The 24,457-nt window shown below is 35.9% G+C and overlaps 1 protein-coding gene across 2 annotated transcripts; it reads left to right on the forward strand.

Annotated features, from left to right (window-relative positions):
* On the forward strand, positions 1-23,709 carry LOC127175883 (TBC1 domain family member 9B). 2 transcript variants are annotated; one of them, XM_051127190.1, is made up of 23 exons: positions 1-240; positions 1,351-1,461; positions 4,365-4,483; positions 4,770-4,998; positions 7,983-8,241; positions 8,382-8,589; positions 8,672-8,851; positions 9,412-9,579; positions 10,078-10,228; positions 11,237-11,451; positions 11,564-11,681; positions 11,770-11,972; positions 14,427-14,509; positions 15,000-15,129; positions 15,217-15,315; positions 15,702-15,770; positions 15,894-16,134; positions 16,548-16,613; positions 17,027-17,098; positions 19,020-19,070; positions 19,389-19,448; positions 19,524-19,621; positions 22,071-23,709. In XM_051127190.1, exons 1-23 carry the CDS (start codon positions 123-125, stop codon positions 22,704-22,706), a joined length of 3,684 nt encoding a protein of 1,227 aa, XP_050983147.1. In that variant the 5' UTR covers positions 1-122; the 3' UTR covers positions 22,707-23,709. The 2 variants fall into 2 exon arrangements, with proteins under 2 accessions (XP_050983147.1, XP_050983148.1); XM_051127191.1 differs by lacking the exon at positions 19,020-19,070.
* Positions 23,710-24,457: the final 748 nt, after the last annotated feature.

Here is a 24,457-nt window from a genome sequence, read left to right on the forward strand (position 1 = left end):
GGTTTCGCCCGCAGTGAGTTGGGCGGCTCATGCAGACAAACGTCAGCTGAGTCCCGTCCATTCTGGCATGATTAAAACTCACATATTTACCGCATCCAGAGAGTGAAAGTGCCCGTGAAGCCATGTGGATTACCCCGGAGGAGGTGTTACTAGCCAACGCGCTGTGGGTGAGCGAACGGGCGAATCCGTATTTCATCCTGCAGAGAAGGAAGGGGCACGGGCGCGGAGGAGGCATCACGGGTATGAGCCAGATATTCATCTAAATATATAAATAACGAGGCCCTGTGCATGACAGGTCACTCATGCACAATAAAATACAGCTTTTCAAGACAGTCATACTTGCTGATGGTTCATTGTAACATGTGGAATAATCTCTAGGTGGGTTTGTTTTGGTCGCATCTCTTCATTGATGCTGACTATGTTTGCGTCATCTGTTTATTTATATCTGACATGTTTAAGAGATATAAGTTTATATATGACGTAAGTGTGATCGTATGTTTGTAATTTATAGGTGTATGGTTTAATGTTGATTTTTCTAATGTTTAGAAACAGTGATAAATAAATTACGGATGGTTGAAATGATCATTTTAGCATTTCTAGGAACCTAATATTTGCCATATATAACATATATGGCTTCTCCATATATTGGTACTGCGCATATATATATATATATATATATATATATATATATATCTTGAGTTTCATGGAAGACAAACCTTTGTTTGGTTTGTGTTTGTATTGTGGGGCAATATATTAACTTCTCTTATTCCCTCCTGATATTCATATGCGTTTCCTTAGCTCCTAAAAACAAACAGACAAAAACAGGCAGTTTTTAAGACAAGTGGCTCACATGACAGCAGAATGACTGCATTCACCTCTGAACCCAACTATAAACTCAATTACGTTATGAAGACTTCAGCATTACCCTGTTGTTGTCTGGAAGTTGCATCATATGGGTGTTTTGTCATAGTTCAGTGAATATCTTATTAGGTGTGTTGTGTGTTAATGTCATGCTTGTTTAATATTTAACAGATTACACATCCCAACAACACTTTAATTCCTTTTGAAGAAGCCATTTAGTGTTTATGTTTTTGTCAGAACTACACATTAACTGAACATGTGATCATGCTTTAGGAGGAAGTCAAGATGTGTGTGGCAAATGGCATGTCATGTCTTAAATTCCTTTGAAACTCTCTCTCACACACACTAGTGTTTATCTGGTTGAGTATGTGTGTGTGTCAGCACTGAGAACTGAAGGAAACCACTGCGCTGTGACGCCTGTTATTGACTAAGATGTTTTTTTTTCTCTTCAGACCTGTGAACTTTTCTCTCTTCTTGTTTTTCTCTCAGGTTTGCTGGTGGGTACGTTGGATGTGGTGTTGGATTCGAGTGCTCGCGTGGCTCCGTACAGGATCCTGCATCAGACGGGAGAGTCGCAGATCTTCTGGAATATTGCTTGTGGTCTGTATTTAACACTGTGGAGCATCACTTTGTTTCACAATGTTTCTTGAGCAGCAAATCAACATATTAGAATGATTTCTGAATGATCATGTGACACTGAATACTGGAGTAATGATGCTGAAAATTCAGCTTTGCATCACAGGAATAAATTACATTTGAAAGTATATTCAAAATACAGTATATTCATTCAGTGAGTTTGTATTTCCATTCAATAAAAATACAATTGAATGCTCAACACATATGTGACACATTGACAGAAGTTGCAATGCATATGCCAAATGCATATGAAAACATTTAAAATAGTAACAGACAGTGTTGTTTTAATATCTATATACTATTATAGTTTTTGTTCATATTTTAAATTAGATTTTGTTTATATGTTCTGTTTTGTTTTTAGTTTTGGTAATTTTGTTGTGTGTTTCTTACCTTTTTATTATTATTATTTTTTTTTATATATATGTACCAGTCAAAAGTTTTTGAACAGTAAGATTTTTACTCCTGCTTTCACAGACAAGGCTTAAGCCTAGTCCTAGATTAAAATGTCAGTCTGAGCTGTTTCAGCTGAAAGAAACTTGCACTGGCTGATCTTAAAATCTATCAGTGCTTTTGTTTTGTCTCAAAATGCACACCAGCATTTTTTTTTTTCTAAGCACGCTTATAAAAATTACTTAAATGTCCTAATTGAACTATGGCTTAATCCTGGCTTAGTCTAAGCCCTGTCTGTGAAACTAGGTCTTAATGTTTTTAAAGAATTCTCTTTTGCTCACCAAGCCTGTATTTATTTGATCCAAAATACAGCAAAAGCAGTGAAATGTTTTTAGTATATCAAATAACTGCTTTCTTTGTTAATATATATTAAAATGTAATTTATTCCTGTGATCAAAGCTGAATTTTTAGCACCATTACTCCAGTCCTCAGTGTCATATGATCCTTCAGAAATCATTCTAATATGCTGATATGCTGTTCAAAAAAATATTTGTGTTATTATTATTGTCAGTATTTAAAACAGTTGAGTAGATTTTTTTCAGGATTCTTTAATGAATAGAAAGATACAAAAATCAGCGTTTATTGGAAATAAAAAGCTTTTTAAAAATATCTGAAATATTAAAATAAAAAGCTTTTTTTATTTCTTTATTTATTGGACGAAAGAAATGATAGAAATGAGTACTTTTATTTAGCAACGAAATGGATCAAAAGTGTTGATAAAGACATAAATATAATGTTACAAAAGATTTTTGTTTCAGATAAATGCTGTTCTTCTGAATTTTGTTCATCAAATTAAAACTGAAAAAAATACTACTCATCTGTTTTCAATAATAATAATAAATGGTTTTTGAGCAGCAAATCAGAATAATAGAATGATTTCTGGATCATGTGATTTGAGTAATGATGCACAAAATACAGCTTTGAAATCACAGGAATAAATCTGAAAACATTCGAAATAAAAAACAGTTATTTTAAATAGTAAAAATATTTTGAAAAACTATTTTGAAAAATATTTTGAGACTTTGAAAAACAATTCTTACTGTTCAAAAACTTTGACTGGTACTGTAAATTAAGATTCTGTGTCATTGTAGTTATTGTAAGTAAAGATTTTTTTCAGTGGATTTAGTTAATGGACATAAGTCTCTCCATCTACACATTTAAAGGGGTCATGAACATGAGCCCTTGTTTTTTTTTTTTTTTTTTTTTTTTTAAGAGGTCATTGTACTATTAAAAACATCATGTAAGTTTCAGAACTCAAAACTTTATTGTTAGCCCAAAAAACAGCAGATGAAGCCAATCTGCCAAAACTACATGCGGCAAACAAAAAATCTACGCCTGTTTTTACATCACTGCCTGTTTAGCCCCACCCACCGATTTACGCATGTAGTGTAAATAACGAAAGGCAAACACAGGTCTATGCAGAAACCAAACTATGAAGATGGCTCGAATACAATTCTGATCCCAGCATTAGGAAAGAGTGGATGAACTTTATTTCGAATGAAGTTCCAGACCACATCAGTTAGAACTTGGTCTTTTGTTCACTTCATTTTACAGAGAGTTCGTTTACAAATAAGGCACAATTTGACGCAGAATTTTCAGAAAGATTGAAACTAAAAGACGATGCTGTGCCAACTCTAATGTGTCTGACAGTAATGTAGCAAACTCACAAGTGTGAGTAACTTTTAAGTACATGGTCACTATTGCTTTGTCTGTTATTACTGATCGTTTGATATGTACTGAGTATTTATACGTTCATCTATGAAGGATGTAGGCTGTCAAACATACACAAGTGTTAGCCAATCATAGCAGTGGGCGTTTACTTCCGAGTCTACAATCTGCCACACCTTTTTAAACAGAGCGATCAGATGACGGGGTCAAAACGTGACACAAAATAGGCTATTAGTTCTAAATTATGATGTATTTGATGTAAAAATCTTAATAACATTATAAGTAGACCATAGAGAACAGTACAAAATAATGGAAAAGGCAGTTCATGACCCCTTTAAAAGATGAATCAGTCAAGTACTCAATTAAAATGATAAATATTTGTAAACTAGTCCTGATTGTGTGTTACACAGTAGTTGATCTAGAGCTCTCAGTCTAGCTAATAGTTGATTTATCTTTCTTGAGAGGAATTGATTAGTCTGGATTTTAGTCATGACAGATAACAAAGGAAACTGTCTTGATCTTTTCCTAAACAGCTAATCTTTGACTGAAACTGTAGTCATATCAGCGTCGTCTGCAGTGATGAATCTAGAGAGTGACTGTGTTGAGTCACATCGGCTGTTTCTCCTGTGTAAACCTCAGCTGACCTTTAAACAGCCGTTCTGAATTTGAGTGGCATGTGAAAGGCTGTGACACAGTTAATTGTGATGGATGTGTGTTTGCGTTTGTGTTTGTGTGTGTGTATGTCTCAGGCTCATCTCGGAAGGAGATCACTGAACACTGGGAGTGGCTCGAGACAAACCTACTCCAGACTCTGTCCATCTTTGACAACGATGATGACATCACCACCTTCGTCAAGGGCAAAATACAGGTGCGATTCGTTTTATTTCATTAAGGTAAAGACATGTATTGAAGCCATTAAATTAGGATAAATTAATTTCTGAAGACTGGAGTAATGATGCTGAAAATTTAGCTTTGATCACAAGAAGTACATGTTTAAATATATTCAAATACAAAATTATTTTAAATGATAATAACATTTCACAATAATATTGTTGTAACTGTATTTTTAATCAAATAAAAACAGGAGAAAAGACTTCTTTCACAAAAAAATTAAACGTTTTTTCACCACAACTTCAACTTGTTGTTCTTCATAGGGCATCATTGCTGAAGAGAATAAAAGTGGCAAACCTCAGGAAGACGAGGATCCCGGGAAGTTCCGTGAAGCCGAGCTGAAGATGCGGAAGTTGTTCGGAATGCCGGAGGAAGAGAAGCTGGTCAACTATTACCCCTGCAGCTACTGGAAGGGCAGAGTCCCACGGCAGGGTTGGATCTACCTGTCTGTAAATCACCTCTGCTTCTACTCCTTCCTGCTGGGAAAAGAAGGTGAGATACATGCATTCTTCATGCATACTTCAAAATGTACAGTGGAACTAAATTTGTTTGAGAAAAGTAAATTGAACGCATCTAGAAAAAACCAGCATTATATTTTCCATCTTTTTATAAATGGGCTGTTCTACAGAATTGCTTCAGTCAGAGTTAGAAATATCTTTAAAAATTTATTTTTTTGCACAGATATGCAAATTGTATAATATCCAAGGTACACATTTCTAGTAATTGTGCATTTAATTCTCATATTGTATTTTCAGAAAGGACTATTTGTCCTTTCCCCAAAAAATTTGTCACTACCGAAACACAGTAATAATAATTTAATTAAAAGGGTTATATTGACCTGTAAAGATTTTGTGTACATATTTCTTGTAAATATATATTTGATCTATTTTATTAAAAAGTTTTAGGAGGTAAATCAATAACAATTAAATTTTTAACAATATTTCAAGTGTGATTTATGAGATTTGTTGTATTTTGAATCCTATTTTTCTTTGTAAAAGGCAAACGGTGATCATACTGATTTCAAAGTTAAAGGAGAACTCCACCTCCTGAACAACAATTTACAAATAATTTACTCACCCCCTTGTCATCCAAGATGTTAATGTCTTTCTGTCTTCAGTCGTAAAAGAAATTATGGTTTTTGAGGAAAACATTTCAGGATTTTTTTGCATATAATGGACTTCATTGGTGCCCTGATTTTGAACTTCCAAAATGTAGTTTAAATGCAGCTTCAAAGATCCCAGCCTAGGAAGAAGGGTCTTATCTAGCGAAACGATCGGTCATTGTTTTCGAAAAATAAAAATTTGTATACTTTTTAAGCACAAAAGCGCTTGTAGCACAGGCTCTGGGATGCGCGTCCAGGGGTCGTTCTTGAACGATTCGTTCATTTCATGACTCGGGAAGAACAAGTCGTCTCAGGGAGTGATTCGTTCAGTTGCGCATGCGCAACATCCTATTAGGTTCTGTACTGGAATTAGTTCACCTGTTCCGACTCTTCAGGTTTTTCGAGTCGTTCGTTCATCTTATGGGGCTGTCACGTGATGCAGATTTTGCTAAAATGAACGAAATGACTCGAAAAAAGATTTGTTCATTTTGAGTCTGTAAAATGATCTGAACTTCCCATCACTACTACAAATCACGTCTTCAAATCAACACAAGTTCATCGTCTGTGTACTTCGGCTCAGAATGGTAGAGTATATCGAAAAGCTCCATGTTATTTTCTCCTACAGCTTCAGACATCGTTGTACCTCTTTGTTTGAAAACAGCGTTTGGCTTACTTGCACTTCTTAGTCTTAGCATGTTCGCTTTGTAAACACTGGGTCTGTGGTTCCGCCTACATTCCACGTGACCTTTCGACGTGATTCAATAGTATGTGAACGCCATCCCAGAGCCTGTGCTACACGATCTTTTGTGCTTAAAAAGTAAACACATTTTTATTTTCCAAAAAAAATGACTGATCGTTTCGCTAGATAAGACCCTTCCTCCTCGACTGGGATCGTTTAGAGGCCTTTGAAGCTGCACTTAAACTACATTTTGGAAGTTTAAAATCAGGGCACCAATGAAGTCAAATATATAGAGAAAAATCCTGAAATGCTTTTTTTCAGAAAACATAATTTCTTCACGACTGAAGACAGAAAGACATGAACATCTTGGATGACAAGGGGGTGAGTAAATTATTTGTGAATTGTTGTTCTGGAAGTGGAGTTCACATTTAAGGATTCGTTAGTTTGAGTATACATTAAACCAAACACTATCATAATGTCTTAGTTGATAATCCAGTATACTATATATATTTTTGACAAAACATCCTATGTTTTTTTCATCCTATGAATTTTAACTCCCATACTAAAATGTACTAAAATACTAAAAATCTACATAACTGTACCAAAATTGTTTATTTGTCCCCAAATACAGGATTATGTGTTCCCTTTTGTCACTACCGAAACAATCATGACATGTTTCAGTCATGACAATTTTATGGAATAACACCCAGAAAAACAAAGATGTCACTACCGAAACTTCACCAAATGTTTGACAAATGTGACAATTTTAGATACTTTTGAAGCTAGTTCAAAGGTGCTAATCAGCACATGGTTAGCTAGTACACACATAAAAACTAAATGTTATGGAATAACTCCCAAAAAAGTGTGCTTAATTACAGAAAAATTGTGTTTGGTAGTGATGTTCTTTAAAGTTACACAAAGACTTTTCAGACTTTTGAACACATTTACCTCAAAATGTTGAAGCCCATCTACTCACCATGTAGCAATGAGAGAGAGTGACACAAATATTTCCTGATCATAAATGTAGGGGTGTAGTTAAAATCAATCTCAGCCTTAGTCTCAGGACTAAAACATACACTGATTCAGTAGTGACTTGAAAATGCGGGACATTTTTTTACGTTAAGTTTCATAATTTACAAAGAAAAACTAAAACAGATATTTTTATTTAAAAGATATTTTTAAAAACAACAATAGAATAAAATGCAAAAATATTTCAATGTCATTTTCATAAGTTGAAATTTAGGGGTTAGGGTTCGGGACAACCACCTCCCAACTGAAAGTACCCACTAAATGATTTGATATATATTAAGCTTACTGATATTTTCAATACTATTGTGGGTTTCAGTAGATAATAAAGGGATCTTAGTAAAAATCTAAGATTTGAATAATTAAATGCTTTTTAAATGTGTTTTTTGGTTGTTGGAAAGCAGTTTGCAGTAATTCTGTAGAATGGCCTGCATATTTTGTACTTTTTGTAGCAAAAAGTAAATTTTGTGACTCCTTTCTTTTTATGAAATATTGATTTGAATTGAAATCTTTGAATCTTAGAATCTTAGAATTGAAATGCTCTGTGAAACGGGCTTTGTTTCATATTGAATTAAGTGTTCTTTAGTTAATGTGTAATTGTGTTAGTTTATAATGAAATCTGTTCTTCCTGTCCTTTTTCATGTTTATTTTTACCTCCTGACCCTGTAGTTTCGCTGGTGGTGCAGTGGACGGATGTCACGCAGTTGGACAAGAACGCCACGCTGGTTTTCCCCGAGAGCATCCGCGTGAGCACGCGCGACACCGAGCACTTTTTCTCCATGTTCCTCAACATCAACGAGACCTTTAAACTGATGGAGCAGCTGGCCAACATCGCCATGAGACAGCTGCTGGACAATGAGAGCTTCTCCGCCGACCGCTCGCTCCCCAAACCCTGCAAGACCCTGAAAAATGTCTCTGCGCTCAAGAGGTGAGCAGACCACATGTTTGACCAGGTCTTGGATGAGTCTTAACTTTCGTTGTATAAACAGAGCGTCCTGTTTATAAGAACTGTCAGGTTTTATTTTGTAATAATATTTTTCAAGTTGAGTTTCTTTGGACATGTTTCAGGGACTTGGACGCACGTGCAAAGAACGAGCGGTACAGAGCGCTGTTCCGGCTCACACAGGACGAGCGTTTAGATGGACACACCGACTGTACGCTCTGGACGCCGTTCGCTAAGATGCATGTCGTAGGTCAGATGTTTGTTTCTAATAACTACATCTGCTTTGCCAGTCGAGAGGAAGATCTGTGTCAACTTATCATTCCACTGAGAGAGGTAAACACACACACACACTCTCACACACACATAAAGTTACAACAGCTTGACACACACTTCCTCTCTCGTTCTCTCTCTGCAGGTGACTATAGTGGAAAAAGCGGACAGCAGTAGTGTTTTGCCGAGTCCACTGTCGATCAGCACTAAAAACAAGATGACCTTCCTGTTTGCCAACCTCAAAGACCGTGACTTCCTGGTACAGCGCATCTCTGACTTCCTGCAGCGCACGCCTGACAAGCCATGTGGCCTAAACACTCAATCCGTGAGTCAGAATTTATTCGAATAGTAGAGTATTTTATTTATTATACACTACTGATCAAAAGTTTGGGGTTTGGTACGATTTTTGAAAGCAGTCAAAAACACAGATTTGAGCGAAAATACAGTAAAAACAGTAATATTGTGAAATATTGTAATCATTTAAAATAACTTAATTTTCAGCTTCATTACTCCAGTCTTCAGTGTCACATGATCCTTTAGAAATACTGCTCAAGAAACATTTATTATTATAATCAATGTTGAAAACAGTTGTGCTGCTTCATATTTTTGTGGGAAAAATATTTTTATATTTTTAGTTTTTAGGATTCTTTGATAAATACAAAGTTAAAAAGAACTGCATTTATCTGAATTATAACTCATTCGTAACGTTATAAAGCTCTTTACTGTCACTTTTGATTAAGTAAATACGTTGTTGAATAGAGGTATTTGTTTAGTTCAAAAGTCTTACTGACCTTAAACTGGTTGACAGAGTATTTACTTTTTCATGCTTGCAGACTTTTGTACTATTGAAGTGTAACTTGTTTACACATTTGTCTTTGCTTCCAGGAGAATCCCAGTCCAAGTACGCCTCCCTCTCTGCCCCCGTCCCCTCCTGTCCTGGGGTTTGGAGAGATGCCCCAAAACCAACACTACAGCCCCAGTCTGCCCACTGCCAAGAAGGGCCTACTGCAAATCTACCAGCAGGATGTCCCGGAGGAGCTGGGGCCTAAAGTGGTGAGAATTTAGTGTGTTCTTATAAATAAAAGTACAAGTTTCTTTAAACAAGCAAACAAACAAAAAATTACTGACGCAAACCAGGGACATTTTTGTTACTTAAAATTACTTTTAACAGAAATTGAATAAAATATAAAGAACAAACTTGTTTTATTTCAACAGCATTTCTCAGTTTAAATAAACTAAAAAACATAGTAAATAAAAATCTGTAAATACTTTATAGACACATTTTGGAAATAGTAATAAAATAATAAAAAAAGAAATAAAATTTATTTCCAAAAAATGATAATTTTTTTTAAAAAGTTGCTGAAACTTTAACTACAATTAAAGTGAAAACAGAACAAAATAACAAAGCAATAATAACACATCCATGATACTAAAATAACACTGTTCCAACTTTTGAAGGGACAGAAATGTAAACTATCACTGCTATGTAAGGCATCAGCTGTTGGGTGTTTTCTTGGTTTTGTTTTGACCTTCCTTTTTCTCCTCCTCTAGACGAGAGAGAAGATGAAAGAGGAATCATGGAACATACATTTCTTTGAGTTTGGCCGTGGAGTTTGTATGTACCGCACGTCTAAGACCAGAGAGCTGGTTCTGAATGGGATACCAGAAAGTTTGAGAGGAGAACTGTGGCTGCTGTTCTCAGGTAATGAGTTTTCCGAACACTAGGGGGTGCTGCTCGCTCATTTTTTTTTTTTTTTGTCAGATCAGAAAGTCATACACATACAGCTTTTATATTTACTTTTTTTGTATTGTAGTTTACATTTTGTTAGATTATTTTTATTTGCTTTTGTTTTTTAAAATATTTCTGTTTTAAAGTTATTTCAATGAACGACTTTTTTGTGTTGCTTTTCAGTTGATGTTTTAGTAATTTCAACTTAAACTTATTTTATTTCAGTTATTTAGCAATATTTCTCAAAAATATTGTGAAATATTTTAAAAATGTTTGTAAACATTTTTGACTGCTTCTTTATTCTGTTTTAAACTTTATTAGTTTTAGAAAAACTAGTTTTAGGTGTTTTTTTTTTTTTTTTTTGAGGGGTTTTAGTTTTAGGGGGTTTTTTTAGCTATCAATAACAAAACAGGTACTACATTCCAGTCACATGATTGTTTTTTTTTAATGAAATATGGTAGTTTTGCATTTTTAATCCAATTTGTCAAGAAAAAAAATTGAGTTTGTTCAGGTTCATTTATCACATTGCAAGTGTAGTTATTCATTTGGAAGGGATCATGTAAAAAATTAAACACAAATGTTTCCATTTGATGCTGTGTATAGCCAATAGTTAGCCATAGCAATATTTTCATCTCCAGTACCTTAGCAAGTCACCATTAAAAAAAACTGGCAGGTCAAGTTAAGGACATTTTGGGGTATTCAAGGGTATTTTGCTTTATGTGCACTATTTATGTTTTGCACATTTGGCAAAAGCAGTACATAATTTACGGAATTTGTAGAGTTCACATGAGTATTAGCTTGTCCACACATGCGTGAGTGTTTGTGTTTGTGTGTGAGAGTTGACTTATGCTGCATGTGTGTGACCGTCACGTTAACACATCAGTGTGAGATCTCACGCTGTCAGAGAAAAACAGACCGTCTGCTGTTGTCATGGAGCTGCTCACATGACATTAAAAACCTGTTGTTTTTCCCATTTTTCAGGTGCTCAAAATGAGATGTCCACACACCCAGGTTACTATGCCAGTTTGGTTGAGCAGGCAATGGGTAAATGTACTCTAGCGACAGAGGAGATCGAGAGAGACCTGCACCGCTCCATGCCTGAACATCACGCCTTCCAGAACGAGATGGGCATCGCTGCTCTGAGACGTGTCCTGACAGCCTACGCTTACAGAAACCCCAGCATCGGATACTGCCAGGTGCACAAACACACAAACACACCAGCCTGATGCCGAGCAGGGCACAGTGTCTGTCTGTGGAAAAGTGATAGAGCTGCTGTTTAATGTCATTCTGCTTCATCTCTCTCTCCAGGCGATGAACATTGTTACGTCCGTGTTGTTGTTGTATTGTACTGAAGAGGAGGCGTTCTGGCTGCTTGTGGCGCTGTGTGAACGGATGCTGCCTGACTATTACAACACTAGAGTTGTAGGTCAGTCAGGCAAATATAAACACACGATGAATGTCGTAACTAGTCACAAGTGAGTTTGTACTCACTATTATTTTCTGATCTGTATCAGGAGCGCTGGTGGATCAGGGTGTGTTTGAGGAGCTCACCCGTGAGTGTTTGCCGCTGTTGTACGAGCACATGCAGGATTTGGGCGTCATCTCCACCATCTCTCTGTCCTGGTTTCTCACACTCTTCTTGTCCGTCATGCCTTTCGACAGCGCGGTGCTGCTGGTCGACTGCTTCTTCTACGAGGGCATTAAAGTCATTTTCCAGGTGCGGATTAGTAGGTGCATCACATACTGACAAAGTTTTTGAGGGTTTTGCATGCATGCAAATATTGGACAGTTTTGCCTAAAACATACATAGAACAGGTTTTCATCATGCAAACAACAAATGTTAGTTTTGCATGTTTATCAATGAAAAAAAAAATGTTTTAAAATTATTAAAGGGATGGTTCAAAAATTCTGTCATTATTACTCACCCTCATGTCATTCCAAACCCCGTAAGACCTTTGTTCATCTTCAGAAGATTTTTTGATGAAATCCAAGAGGTTTCTGACCCTCCATAGACAGCAACACATCTGATGTCCTCACTACCTTTCTGGGCCTTGCATTGCTGTCTATGCAGGGTCAGAAAGCTCTCAGATTTCATCCAAAATATCTTAATTTGTGTTCTAAAGAAGAACGAAGGTCTGACTTGTTTGGAGTAAATAATGACAGTTTTTTTTTTTAGTTTTGCCAAATAATGCTCAGGTGTCAGAATTCCAGAAGTCAAAATTAGACTTTATTGCAAGTAGACAACAAAGGCGAGATGCCTGCAGAACATCTGAATTTGTCTTTGTGCAGGATACTATCTTGATACAATTTTGTTACCAGTCACTGTCTAATGAGCATACAGATCACTTGTTAATACATCATCCCCAGTACTTTTCCACAGTTGTTTGAATTTTCATAATGCTTTCTTTCATTGTAGAAAACCACCTGCTAATCTTTTTCAAAATAACTTTTCTTATCTACCACTTTTCAGGTGCTCAAGGTTAAGGCACATACATTTTAGGAATTTAATGAGCTGACGGGATTTTCTTAAGTTTTACACACATTATTTGTTTCTACACTATCTCATCCTGTGGCGTCTCCCACCTCCAGTACTTCGTACCTACATTCCTGCCGTATTCATAAGCGTAGTCACGTAGGCCATGGGGACTACACAGTCAGTTAGTTTGGCCTTGAGGCCTTTAAAATGCACCCAGCTTGCGTATGAGGCAAACTACAGTAGTCAACATTTCAAGTCCATCAAAACCTTTTATCAAAGGTGTCCTTAAATCAAAACAATGTAATTAATGTAATTAATTAGATTAAAAATGTAATTGTGTATGTGTGTGTGTTTTTTTTTAAAGCAATATTTCCCAACGAACATAAGCTGTCAGACAGTGTCTGTTGCAAGTAAATGTGACTAACGTCAGCTCTTCTCCATTCTTGTCTTAGAATAACTTTGATGAACTTTTCTGGTCCACTTCAAATGTTGACTACTGTAACTTTCACAAACACGCAAAGTATCTTCTTCAGTTCTTTTATATAGGATGCATAAAATATTTCAACACTGTTCCTTTAAGACATTTAGCATGACTGCCTGTTATACATAATCTTACATTACATGCAGTTGTTAATGAACATGATGCAGGACAAGTAACTGTGTGATGTAGTTTATAGAATGCAGTTATATGAGTGTAACACTCAAGATATGAGGTAAAAAATGCCCCGTATGAGTCATCAGATTGGTTAAATTATACAGGATTTCTGGGAGACGTGTGTGTCGTGTTCTTTAACGTTCCACCTGGAAACAAAGATGGCGTGACGCCAAACTCCCTCAGGCTGTCGTGTTTACAACTGTGACAATGAGCGCTTATCAGTATCAACTAAACTCTGGATTTTCAAAAGTATGTGAAATATTTAAATGTCACCGCATAGAATCTTTAAAATATGCCCAATATGTTACACACCGGTCTGTTATTGTAGCAACATTTCCATGACCCTAAATATGATGCACCACAAAACGAAACGTGATTGGTTGCTTTACCTGTCAGTCAAATTGCGTCTTGGGTGGGTCTTGGCCATTTAAAGCCGTCAGTCTGAAGGTCTGACTACGTGAGACTGCATATAATATAGTTCAGCAATCTCACACAAGCAAGAGTGCTGATTTCCAGAATATCTACACAGTAGATACTGTTTTTATACAACATTTCAATAAACAAGTAGTACATGTTATTACATTTTGGACATAATATTGTCACAACAAAAACAGTTCTAAATAAATCCACAGCAGAACTGTCCGAATGACTCGTTCATAAAGACAGTAACTTTATTAATTTCTGAATGAATCAGCTCTTTGAACGAATCAGTTAAATGAATGCCTGAACTCACACAATGACTTGCTACCAACTACTAGAGTGTAATCTACTGCAGTGTAAATGCATTCATTCATTCCTGAACAATCTATGTAAGTATATGTAAATATTTATGTAAATATGTGAATATGTTTGACTACGGCACACCATGTGATTAATTAGATTAAAAATGTAATCACTTGACAACCCTTATATATGTGTGTTTATATTATGTGTGTGTGTGTTTTTTTTTTTTTTTTTTTAAAGCAATATTTTCCAAAGAACATAAGCTCCCGGACAGTGTCTGTGGCAAGTAAATGTGACTAACATCAGCTCTTCTCCAGGTGGCATTAGCTGTGCTACATGCAAACATGGATCAACTGCTGTCCTGTTCAGATGAGGGAGAGGCCATGACTATTCTGGGCAGGTGAGTGTGGATAATAAATCATTGTATCCTAAACAGTAATGCAAGATGAATTTAACAGTTCTGAATTTTAAATGACATTGGCATAAACAATTAATAAGTTTTTCTTCTTTTAGATCATTATTTATGATCATTAGGCTTTTTAAAGTATGTTTATTTGATCATCTCTCAATCATCATTGTATTGCATTATATGCTTTTGATCACCAATCGAAGCATTTTTGGAGATATAGTCACAACTGATATTTATATAATTTTATGTAAATATCTGCTATACTGAAGCTCTTGTTGATTTACATACAAGCATCAGAATTTCATCTTACTTTTTGGTCATATTAATATCAGCATATGCACCAAATATCATATTCAAATTCTTACTATATCATACTGCATGAGCCATTAAAGCCAGATGGATCTGATATGTAAAAAAAAACATAGGCTTTACAGGGTTATTAATACTTGTTTGAGTTTTGTCCTGTTTCTCTGTCCTGCAGATATTTGGATAATGTTGTAAATAAGCAGACCGTTTCTCCACCCATTCCCCACCTTCATGCCCTGTTGACCAGTGGCAACAATCCTCCACCTGAGATTGACGTCTTCGAACTCATTAAAGCATCCTATGAGGTGAGGGGGCGAAGCAAGAGGGACCTAGAGATGCACCAATGCCAATATGATCCCTTTTTGCTGAATGTTGTTTTTGTCTAATTGTAGAAGTTTGGTAGCCTGCGTGCCGATGTCATCGAACAAATGAGGTTCAAACAAAGGTTAAAGGTCATACAGTCACTAGAAGACACAGCCAAGAGAAGTGTGGTAAGTGTGCATTCATCAAAAAGTCTTGTTTCACCATTTAAAATCTCCACATGCGATCATTTACATGGCTCTAGTGCGACCAGAATGAGCCGATCAGCATATTTGTGTTTGCGCTGATGGGAGCTTCAAAGGTTACTGCGTGTTTTTGCAATGTTGAGAGCTTTGTTGATAATAATGGAACTTTGTGAGATTGCGATGAACTAAGATGAGTGACAGCTTTTAATGATTATTAAGGGAGTTTGTAAATGAGATATTGATTTAATACAACAGTTGAATAAACAAGAAGTTACTATTAGGTGACTTACATTGTCTGACTGTAACACTGTTACCTGGCATTAATCAGGGCTCTATGCTTACTTTTCTCTTTATTATTGTGCAACATTTAGGTGAGAGCGATCATGACGGAGTCTGCATTCACTATTGAGGAGTTGGAAGAATTGTATGTTCTTTTTAAGGTAAGATAAATGCATAAACTGCATGCATTTGTTGTATGTCTACAGCACATACTGTTGCGCCATCCAGCTCTAGATATTGTCTGTAATCGTCTGATTGTTAGTGTGTATGTGTGTCTGTCCCAGGCCAAGCACATCATGAGTTGTTACTGGGGTGCGAGCAGCACCGCTGCAGAGCGGCACGACCCAAGTCTGCCGTATTTGGAGCAGTACCGCATCGACTGCGGCCAGTTCATTCAGCTCTTCTCCGCTCTGGCGCCCTGGAGCTGCGGCCTTCACACCAACACCCTCTCCAGCCGACTCTTCCGCCTCCTCGACCAAAACAAAGACTCTCTTATCAACTTCAAAGAGTTTGTCACCGGACTTAGTGAGTGGATGCATTTACACCACAGCTTGGAGATTGAGTCACAGTTTGATTCATGTGAAAGCTGTTACCGCTTCATATAAGAGTTTGACCATCTAAGACTTAAAAAGCCTCTCCATAGGGTTCAGGGTCAGTTAATGCAAAAATGAAAATTCTGTCATTAATTACTCATCCTCATGTCGTTCCAAATCCGTAAGGCCTTTGTTCATCTTTTTGATGAAGTCCGAGAGCTTTCTAAAACTCTGTGTAGACAGCAGTGCAACTGACACGTTCAAGGTCGAGAAAGGTAGTAAAGACATCATTACAATTAGTCCATGACATCAGAGGTTCAGCCTTAATTTTATAACCTTGTGTATCTGTTCTAAGCTACTTGACATCTTCATCATAACAGTTTTTGGTTCGTGTTTGTCTCTCAGGTGGAATGTATCATGGCGATATGACAGAAAAACTCAAACTTCTCTACAAACTCCACCTGCCTCCTGGTATGTTTACAGTCACAGAGACTTTACTAAACAACTCATGGAAAGATTGTGACAGTGTAAGCAGAAAGAGAAATACAAAGTAGGTTTTTTGAGGAACATCATTAGCGTTTTCATGAGTATGAAGGAACTGTGTGAACAGCTAACACGAGCACAGTGTGAGAAAACCAGATCGCTGCTCTCAGCAAACACTTGTCTGTGTGTGTATATGTGTGTGTGAAGCTTATTGAAGTGAGAAACTAGCGCTTGGTTTGTTTTTGGACTCTGTGTGTGTGTATGTGAAGATTTGTAGAAATGATAAGATTAAGATGTTTATTTTTGTCTGTTTGAAAAGTGGGTGTGGATGAGTCATTTTGAGTGTGTGTAATGTGCTGATGTATTTGTTTGTTTCATTGTTCTTGTGTCTCTTTCTAAAGCGTTGTGTCCTGAAGAGGCAGAGTCAGCGCTGGAGGCAACGCAGTTCTTCACTGACGATGACACTCCACAGGGTACATGAACAAGACACTTTAACACCTAAACAACATTATAAGCAACAGTAAAGAAATGTTTCAGGTTCAATACTAGTTAAGCGGCACAGAAAGTTGTTTTGCCGTTTTCTGCAAAAAAACAGAACTGATGGTTACAATAACGTACTTGCAATGAAAGTAAGAGATTGAGTACTTGAGTTTAAAGTTGGCGAGAAATGTTGTATTAGTGCGCATTACTGATTTTATTGTGAACAATTCATCTGTGCATTTTTTTTTTTTTTTTTTTTTTTTTTTTTTTTTATGTTTTTGTATATAACGTGTTATACAGTTTAGGTCAAAAGTTTACATACACCTTGCAGAATCTGCAAAATGTTAATTATTTGACCAAAATAAGAGGAATCATACAAAATGCATGTTATTTTTTTATTTAGTACTGACCTGAATAAGATATTTCACATAAAAGACATTTACATGTAGTCCACAAGAGATAATAATAGCTGAATTGATAAAAGTGACCATGTTCAAAAGTTTACATATGCTTGATACTGTGCTGTTACCTGAATGATCCACAGCTGTGTTTTGTTTTTGTTTAGTGACAGTTGTTCATGAGTCCCTTGTTTGAACAGTTAAACTGCTGCTGTTCTTCAGAAAGAAAAATTCAGGTCCCAAAATTTATTTTGTTTTTCAGCATTTGTGTGTATTTGAACCCTTTCCAACAATAACTGTATGATTTTGAGATCCATCTTTTCACACTGAGGACAACTGAGGGACTCATATGCAACTATAACAAAAGGTTCAAATGCTCACTGATGCTCCAGAAGGAAAAACCATGGGGGGTGAAAACTTTTAGAATTTGATGGTCAGGGTAAATTTAACTTATTTTGTCTTCTGGGTAACATGTAAGTATCTTTTGTAGCTTCTGAAGGGCAGTACTAAATCAAAAATATATATTTAGGCAAAATAAGAAAAATGTACACATTTTCATTTTGTTCAAAAGTTTTCACCCCCTGGCAATTAATGCATCATTTTTCCTTCTGAAGCATCAGACAGCATTTGAACCTTCTGGAATAGTTGTAATATGAGTTTTTTTTTTTATAAGATTTATAAAGATTTTTATTAATTTAACAAATATATTCTCTTGTGGACTACATGTAAACATCTTTTATGTGAAATATCTTATTCAGGTCAGTACTAAATTAAAAAATAATATTAATTTTGAATGAACCCTTTTATTTGAGTAAATCATTAACATTTTGCAGATTCTCCTTTTGACCTCAACTGTACAAATAAATATATGCTATATTTTAAAGAAATATATATAAAAATTGGGGCAGGATTTGGTTGTATCTGTCTGATATTGAAATAAATTGTATTATTATAAAATTATATTATTATTATTATTATGCCCTGTTTTTTCTTGTTTGTTTGATAACAATTTAAAAAAAAATTGCAGTATGTGGTAAATATATAGTACAGTCGTACTGCCGACTTTAAAAGCCAAAACTACATGTCTAGAGTTTATTTTTTTTATTTGACTTTTTTTTTTTTTTTTTATTCACTGTTGTATCTTTTATATCTGTTGTATCCAAATGTCTTTCTGTAAGCACTGTTTTGGCTTTGGAGGGCTGATTGACAGTACTGCTAGAGCTTCACTTGTATTGGACAATTTTATTATTTCAACAGTATATGAGAGAATATTTAGTATATTCCAAACAAATTGAAAACTTTTAGTTTTCTGTATAGTTGTGTATAGTTTTGACTTTTCTGATCTCCCCGCATGTGTCTATGGATGGTTCAGTCCAGGTTTAATAACTAATAACTTATTATTAATCTTCTGCGCTCTTATTTTCCTCATTTGTTGTCTTCCTTATCTTCCCCTTTCTCTTTTAACTCTCTTTCTTTCTTTCTTTTTCTTTCTTTCTTTCTTGTGTGATCACTTCAGATCCCCCCTTCCTGTCTCATCTGGACTTCCTGGCACAGGAAGTGACCTCAGGTTTGTGTCTGTCTGTGACGTCGAATGCTATCTCTGTCTCTCTGGTGTTTTGGGGGCATCAGATGATGCTGTCAGTACAGATGAGAAATTTTTATTTTTATTTTTTTCACTAACCACCGCCTCTGATGGTTTTGGTGTTTTGTAGTCAGTATCATTTCACCATCTGTCTTTCACATGATACTATCTTACCTTTGTGGTGCTCTTTTCATTTTTAACCATGGGTATGATATCATGAAACCTTTCTGGTGAACACTTTTTTTAAAAATGGTTAATGGCTGAATGTCATTGTTTATTAATGCAGCATTAATGTTGTAACAGGTGAGGAGCTGAAGGAGGCAGGAGACGCATCAGCTGCCGGAGACACAGATGAGAAAAAAGGTGATAATACACTCCATTTTTTGACTCTGTTTTCATCTGGTGTTTGTTTTAATGGCAGAGTCATGTGTTTTTCAGAGGAGAAGCCGAAAGACTATAAGTACTATCTGAGAATGTGGGCCAAAGAAAAAGAGCCAAAGAAAGAGAGTATCAAAGATCTGCCTCGGATGAATCAGGTGACTGATCTCGCTCTCATTTGTTGGGAGAGAAATTTAGGCTCCTGTATGTTCACATTGCAACTAAATGTGGCCAGAATAATATTTTTCTCTTCACAAATGAGCTTGGATTTACAATCATATCAAATCAGGAGTAAGTTATTAAAGGGATAGTTCACCCAAAAATGAAAATTACCCCATGATTTACTTACCCTCAAGCCATCCTAGGTCTGTATGACTTTTTTCTTTCAGGTGAATACAGTCGGAGTCACATTAAAAAATGTCCTGGCTCTTTCAAGCTTTATAATGGTAGTCAATGGCTGTTGAGATTTTGAAGCAAAATAAAGTGCATCCATCCATCATAAAAAGTACTCCACACGTCTCTAAAGGGTTAATATATAATATTATATATAATAGTCCTCCTGAAGCAAAATATCCCAATTTCAGGGCTTGTAGATGGTGCTTAAAGTGCTTGAAGTACTTGAATTGGACTTTTTAAAATTTAAGGCCTGGAAAACCCTTGAAAATAATAACATTCCTGAAGAGGTACTTGAAAAGTGCTTGAATTATTGAAAGACTTTCAATAAGCATGTATCTTTTCACGCAAAATTCATGCAATTCAAAAAAACATCTTTTTCGCTTATTTCCGTTAATGTCAGAAAACTAGCACTTGTCTAACAATGTCATGTAAACATGGCTGAAGACACAAAAAGAGTAACGGTATGTTCACACGGGGCGTCAGTGTCAACGCCTCTCGTTTAATTAAAATGGAGTGACGTCAAGCAATGCTGAACATCACGTTGCGTCACGTCAATGGCGTTGCTCGTGGCAGAAGTTGAAAACTTCTAAAATTTTCAAGAGCCAACGCAGACATCAGCCAATCAGATCACCTTATGCAAATACAAGGTCGAAAGTTTGCATCTCCCTTTCAGAATCATTAAAAATGTTAGTTATTTTACCAATATGTGAGGGAGCATACAAAATGCATGTTATTTTTTATTTAGTACTGACCTGAATAAGATATTTCAAATAAAAGATGTTTACCTATAGTCCACAAGAGTTGAATTTTAAGGGACATGAGTCCCTTGTTTGTCCTGAACAATTAAACTGCCCACTGTTCTTCAGAAAAATCCTTCAGGTCCCACAAATCTTTTGGTTTTCCAACATTTTTGTGTATTTGAACCTGTTCCAACAGTGACTATGATTTTGAGATCCATCTTTTCACACTGAGGACAACTGAGGGACTCATGCAACTATTATAGAAGGTTCAAACGCTTACTGATGCTTCAAAAGGGGAAAAAAAAAAAGATACATTAAGAGCCGGGGGTGAAAACTTTTAAACAGAATGGAGATGTGTAAATTTTTCTTATTTTGCCTAAATATCATATTTTTTTCATTTAGTGCTGCCCTTCAGAAGCTACAGAAGATACTTACATGTTTCCCAGAAGGCAAAAAAAGTAAAATTTACCTTGATCTTCAAATTCAAAACATTTTCACCCCCTGGCACTTAATGCATTGTGTTTCCTTCTGGAGCATCAGTGACCGGTGGGAGTGCACAAATCATTTGTTTCAGATCAGGATTTCGAAGCGATTACCTAAATCTTTTTTTCAGATCCTTTATCCTTAAACAGTAGAAAACATCAAACCATTAAGGCAGTATTTTTATAAAAACAAAACACTCAAAAAATGAATAAAGGATACACAAATCCCTTAGCATATATATATATGTGTATATAATATTTTTATTTATTTTTTTTTTTAGAATCTGAAATAGAAGACATTGTGAGCTCTCTGATTGAAGTCATGTAAAAAGTAGTGCTTGAGAAGTCGTTCAAAGTCCTGGAATTTCATTTTACAGTATCTTTACGAAACCTGCAAATTTTAAGCTTTTCAAACCGTAATCTCAAACTTCCGCTAACTGTCTTACAAGCATTCACAAGACAGCGTCATTCTAACGGATGACGTAGGGCGTAGACGAATGTGGTGACAAACACTGAAGCGCAGAGAAGACAGCACAAATTAGAAGTTACAAAACTAAGATTTTTAAAGAAGAATGTTGGAGGATTTCAGTATAAGCCAAGAGGAGACTAGTTTTCCTTTGTTGTAAACAAAAGCTGGTTCTCAAGAAACTAGCATATTCTCACCAGATCTTACATTAGGCCTACATTCCACGTCATCTGAATGTACAACAGTTAGTGGAAGCTAACCCCTGGAGCTGTGTTGAGCACTTTTTATGATGGATGCATGCACTTTATTGGACTGTTGAATCTTAACAGCTATTCACTGCCATTATAAAGCTTGGAAGAGCCAGGACTTTTTATATATAACTTTGTATTTGTCTAGAATGGCTTGAATGTGAGTAAATCATGGGGTAAATTAATTTTTTGGTGAACTAACCCTTTAGGTAGCAGCCTGGAACTGCAGTTATGAAGTATTAAAACTACAACACATTGTGTTTATTTAATAACAGGAGCAGTTCATAGAGATGTGTAAGACTCTCTACAACATGTTCAGTGAAGATCCCATGGAGCAGGAGTTGTATCACGGCATCGCCACGGTGGCGAGTCTCCTGCTGCGCATCGGAGAAGTAGGCAAGAAATTCACCAACAATGGCGGCAAGAAAACTGAACCCCAGCTGCCCTCAGCGGTCGACGCTCTGCAGCCAGAGAAGGAGGACTCATCTGGAGGATCAGGCCAATCCCTGGTCTCCAAGGCCCTGGCGGAGGCGCAGCTAGAAACGCCACCTCCAACAGCGGCTGGCTCAGACGAAGAGGCCAAAGACGACACATCCGTTTCGTCCTACTCCGTAGTGAGCGCCGGGTCGCTGCAGTGCGAGGACATCGCAGACGACACGGTGCTGATCGGCTGCGTAGGCGGAGACGGAGTGGATCGGAGGCGGGGCAGTGCGCCGGATGCCGATTGGTCGATCACGTTCGAGCAGGTTTTAGCATCGTTCCTAACGGAAACATCACTAGTCGACTACTTTGAGAAAAAACACGACATCCAGAGCAAAATAACAGCGTGTAAGTCACTGAGAGCGGTGGAAAGACAGACAAGTACGTCAAGCGATCACGATTTCTCTCTGAACACACTGACGCACTCATAAAAACATGCATGAACATATAAACACACACATACAAATGCAAAACAAGCATATGTGTATGTATGTCAGGAAACTATCTATAGGAGTTTGATACTTCTGTGTCATAGTCAAACCAATAGTGTTTAAAATCCATCCCAGCAGCTTTCTATCCGTGTAATAACCACGTTTCATTCTATTATCCGTGTTTGGATGGGTTGAACGCATCAACTAGCAAGTCTACAATGGAGAATTATGGGATACGGCCTATTTAAATCTAAATATATCTGTATATTTATCTGCTACGCCTCGTAGAGATCAACAAATGAAACTTTACACTAAAAATATTTGATTTGCACACTCATCTCGAGTCCCAGGGTGAAATATCCCACACTCAAAATGTACGTCACTAATGCTTTCTTGCACGTGTGCTATAGCTGGATATATCCTGTGTATTTGGCAGTAAGAAGTGTCCTTTAGGTGAAGAGTCCACCTTAACCCCTCAGATGGAAACAGTTGTTCACTCTTAGCCGTGTTTCTGTGCTAAAAATCAGCTTTAAGTAGGTCATTGCCTTACTAAAAGAACAGATGCGTACAGTTGCGGACAGCGTTGCACGTGTTTGTTGTGGTGTTTTGCGAGGACGGCATTATAGTTATGTTCTGTCAGATGTTTGGTTGCCAGAAGCTACTTGCATGAGCGGTACAGCGCTGGCTTATCTTAGTCGTCCAAACCATAATGAGAGATGCAGTCAAAAATGTAGCTGATTAATTTAACACTATAATGGCCTTTACCACGTAAAGTAGGACTGGTTTCTCGTTTATTCTCAGAAATGTTTTTGCTGTCAGGCCAGAAGGAGGTACAAACACTGGGCTTCATTCGTGAAACTCAAGCAGGGCAAATTAGTGTAAATTACTTGTAAAGGCATTCGTGTATGAATTGAAAAAATTAAACATTCATAAATTTGATTGAATGCACAAAAAGCATTTGTAAACGTATGTCAATTGATGCTCTGAATTAAAATGAATCATTTAAGAAATCATGTAAACTGTTGAATTAATCATGTAAATTATTGAATTTAATTTGGTGCATCAGTTTACTGTTTTACTAATGTTTTTTATGCATTATCTTTTATATTAAAATCAAATATTTGGTATGCGTTAAATTGTTGCATTGAATAAAAAACAAAAATTATATTTTTAAATTATATACATCTGAATTTAGATAAACCATTCTTATAACTAATAGCATGAATTAATAAACAAAAATCATATATTTGCAATTATGTAAATTTTAGTGCTGTCAAACAATTAATCGCATCCAAAATAAGATTTGTTTACATGCGTGTATACTATATATGTATTATGTATATATAAATACAAACACATACAGTACACATTTTGAAAATATTTCCATGTATATATTTATATTCATATATATATATATATATATATATATATATATATATATATATATATATATATATATATATATATATATATATATATATATATATATATATATATATACATATACATATATATATACATATACATATATATATATATATATATATATATATATTTTTTTTTAAATATATACACAACATATTTTTCTTAAATATACAAGCATGTGTGTTTTTATTTATACATTTTAAATATATACAGTACACACATGTATATTATGTAAACAAACTTTTATTTTGGAAGCGTTTAAACGCGATTAATTGACAGCACTAGATTTATGAATGGAATTAAAAATCATTATGTAAATTATTGAA

Source organism: Labeo rohita, chromosome 14 (assembly GCF_022985175.1).
Source record: "Labeo rohita strain BAU-BD-2019 chromosome 14, IGBB_LRoh.1.0, whole genome shotgun sequence".
NCBI classification, from domain to species: domain Eukaryota; kingdom Metazoa; phylum Chordata; class Actinopteri; order Cypriniformes; family Cyprinidae; genus Labeo; species Labeo rohita.

Bases quoted from the DNA above. Each gene is read 5' to 3' on its own strand.
- LOC127175883 (XM_051127190.1), top strand. From the start codon at position 123: ATGTGGATTACCCCGGAGGAGGTGTTACTAGCCAACGCGCTGTGGGTG. The intron at 8,852-9,411 runs GTGAGTCAGAAT...CTTTGCTTCCAG, and splicing joins GTGGCCTAAACACTCAATCC to GAGAATCCCAGTCCAAGTAC. The intron at 15,771-15,893 runs GTAAGATAAATG...TGTCTGTCCCAG, and splicing joins AATTGTATGTTCTTTTTAAG to GCCAAGCACATCATGAGTTG.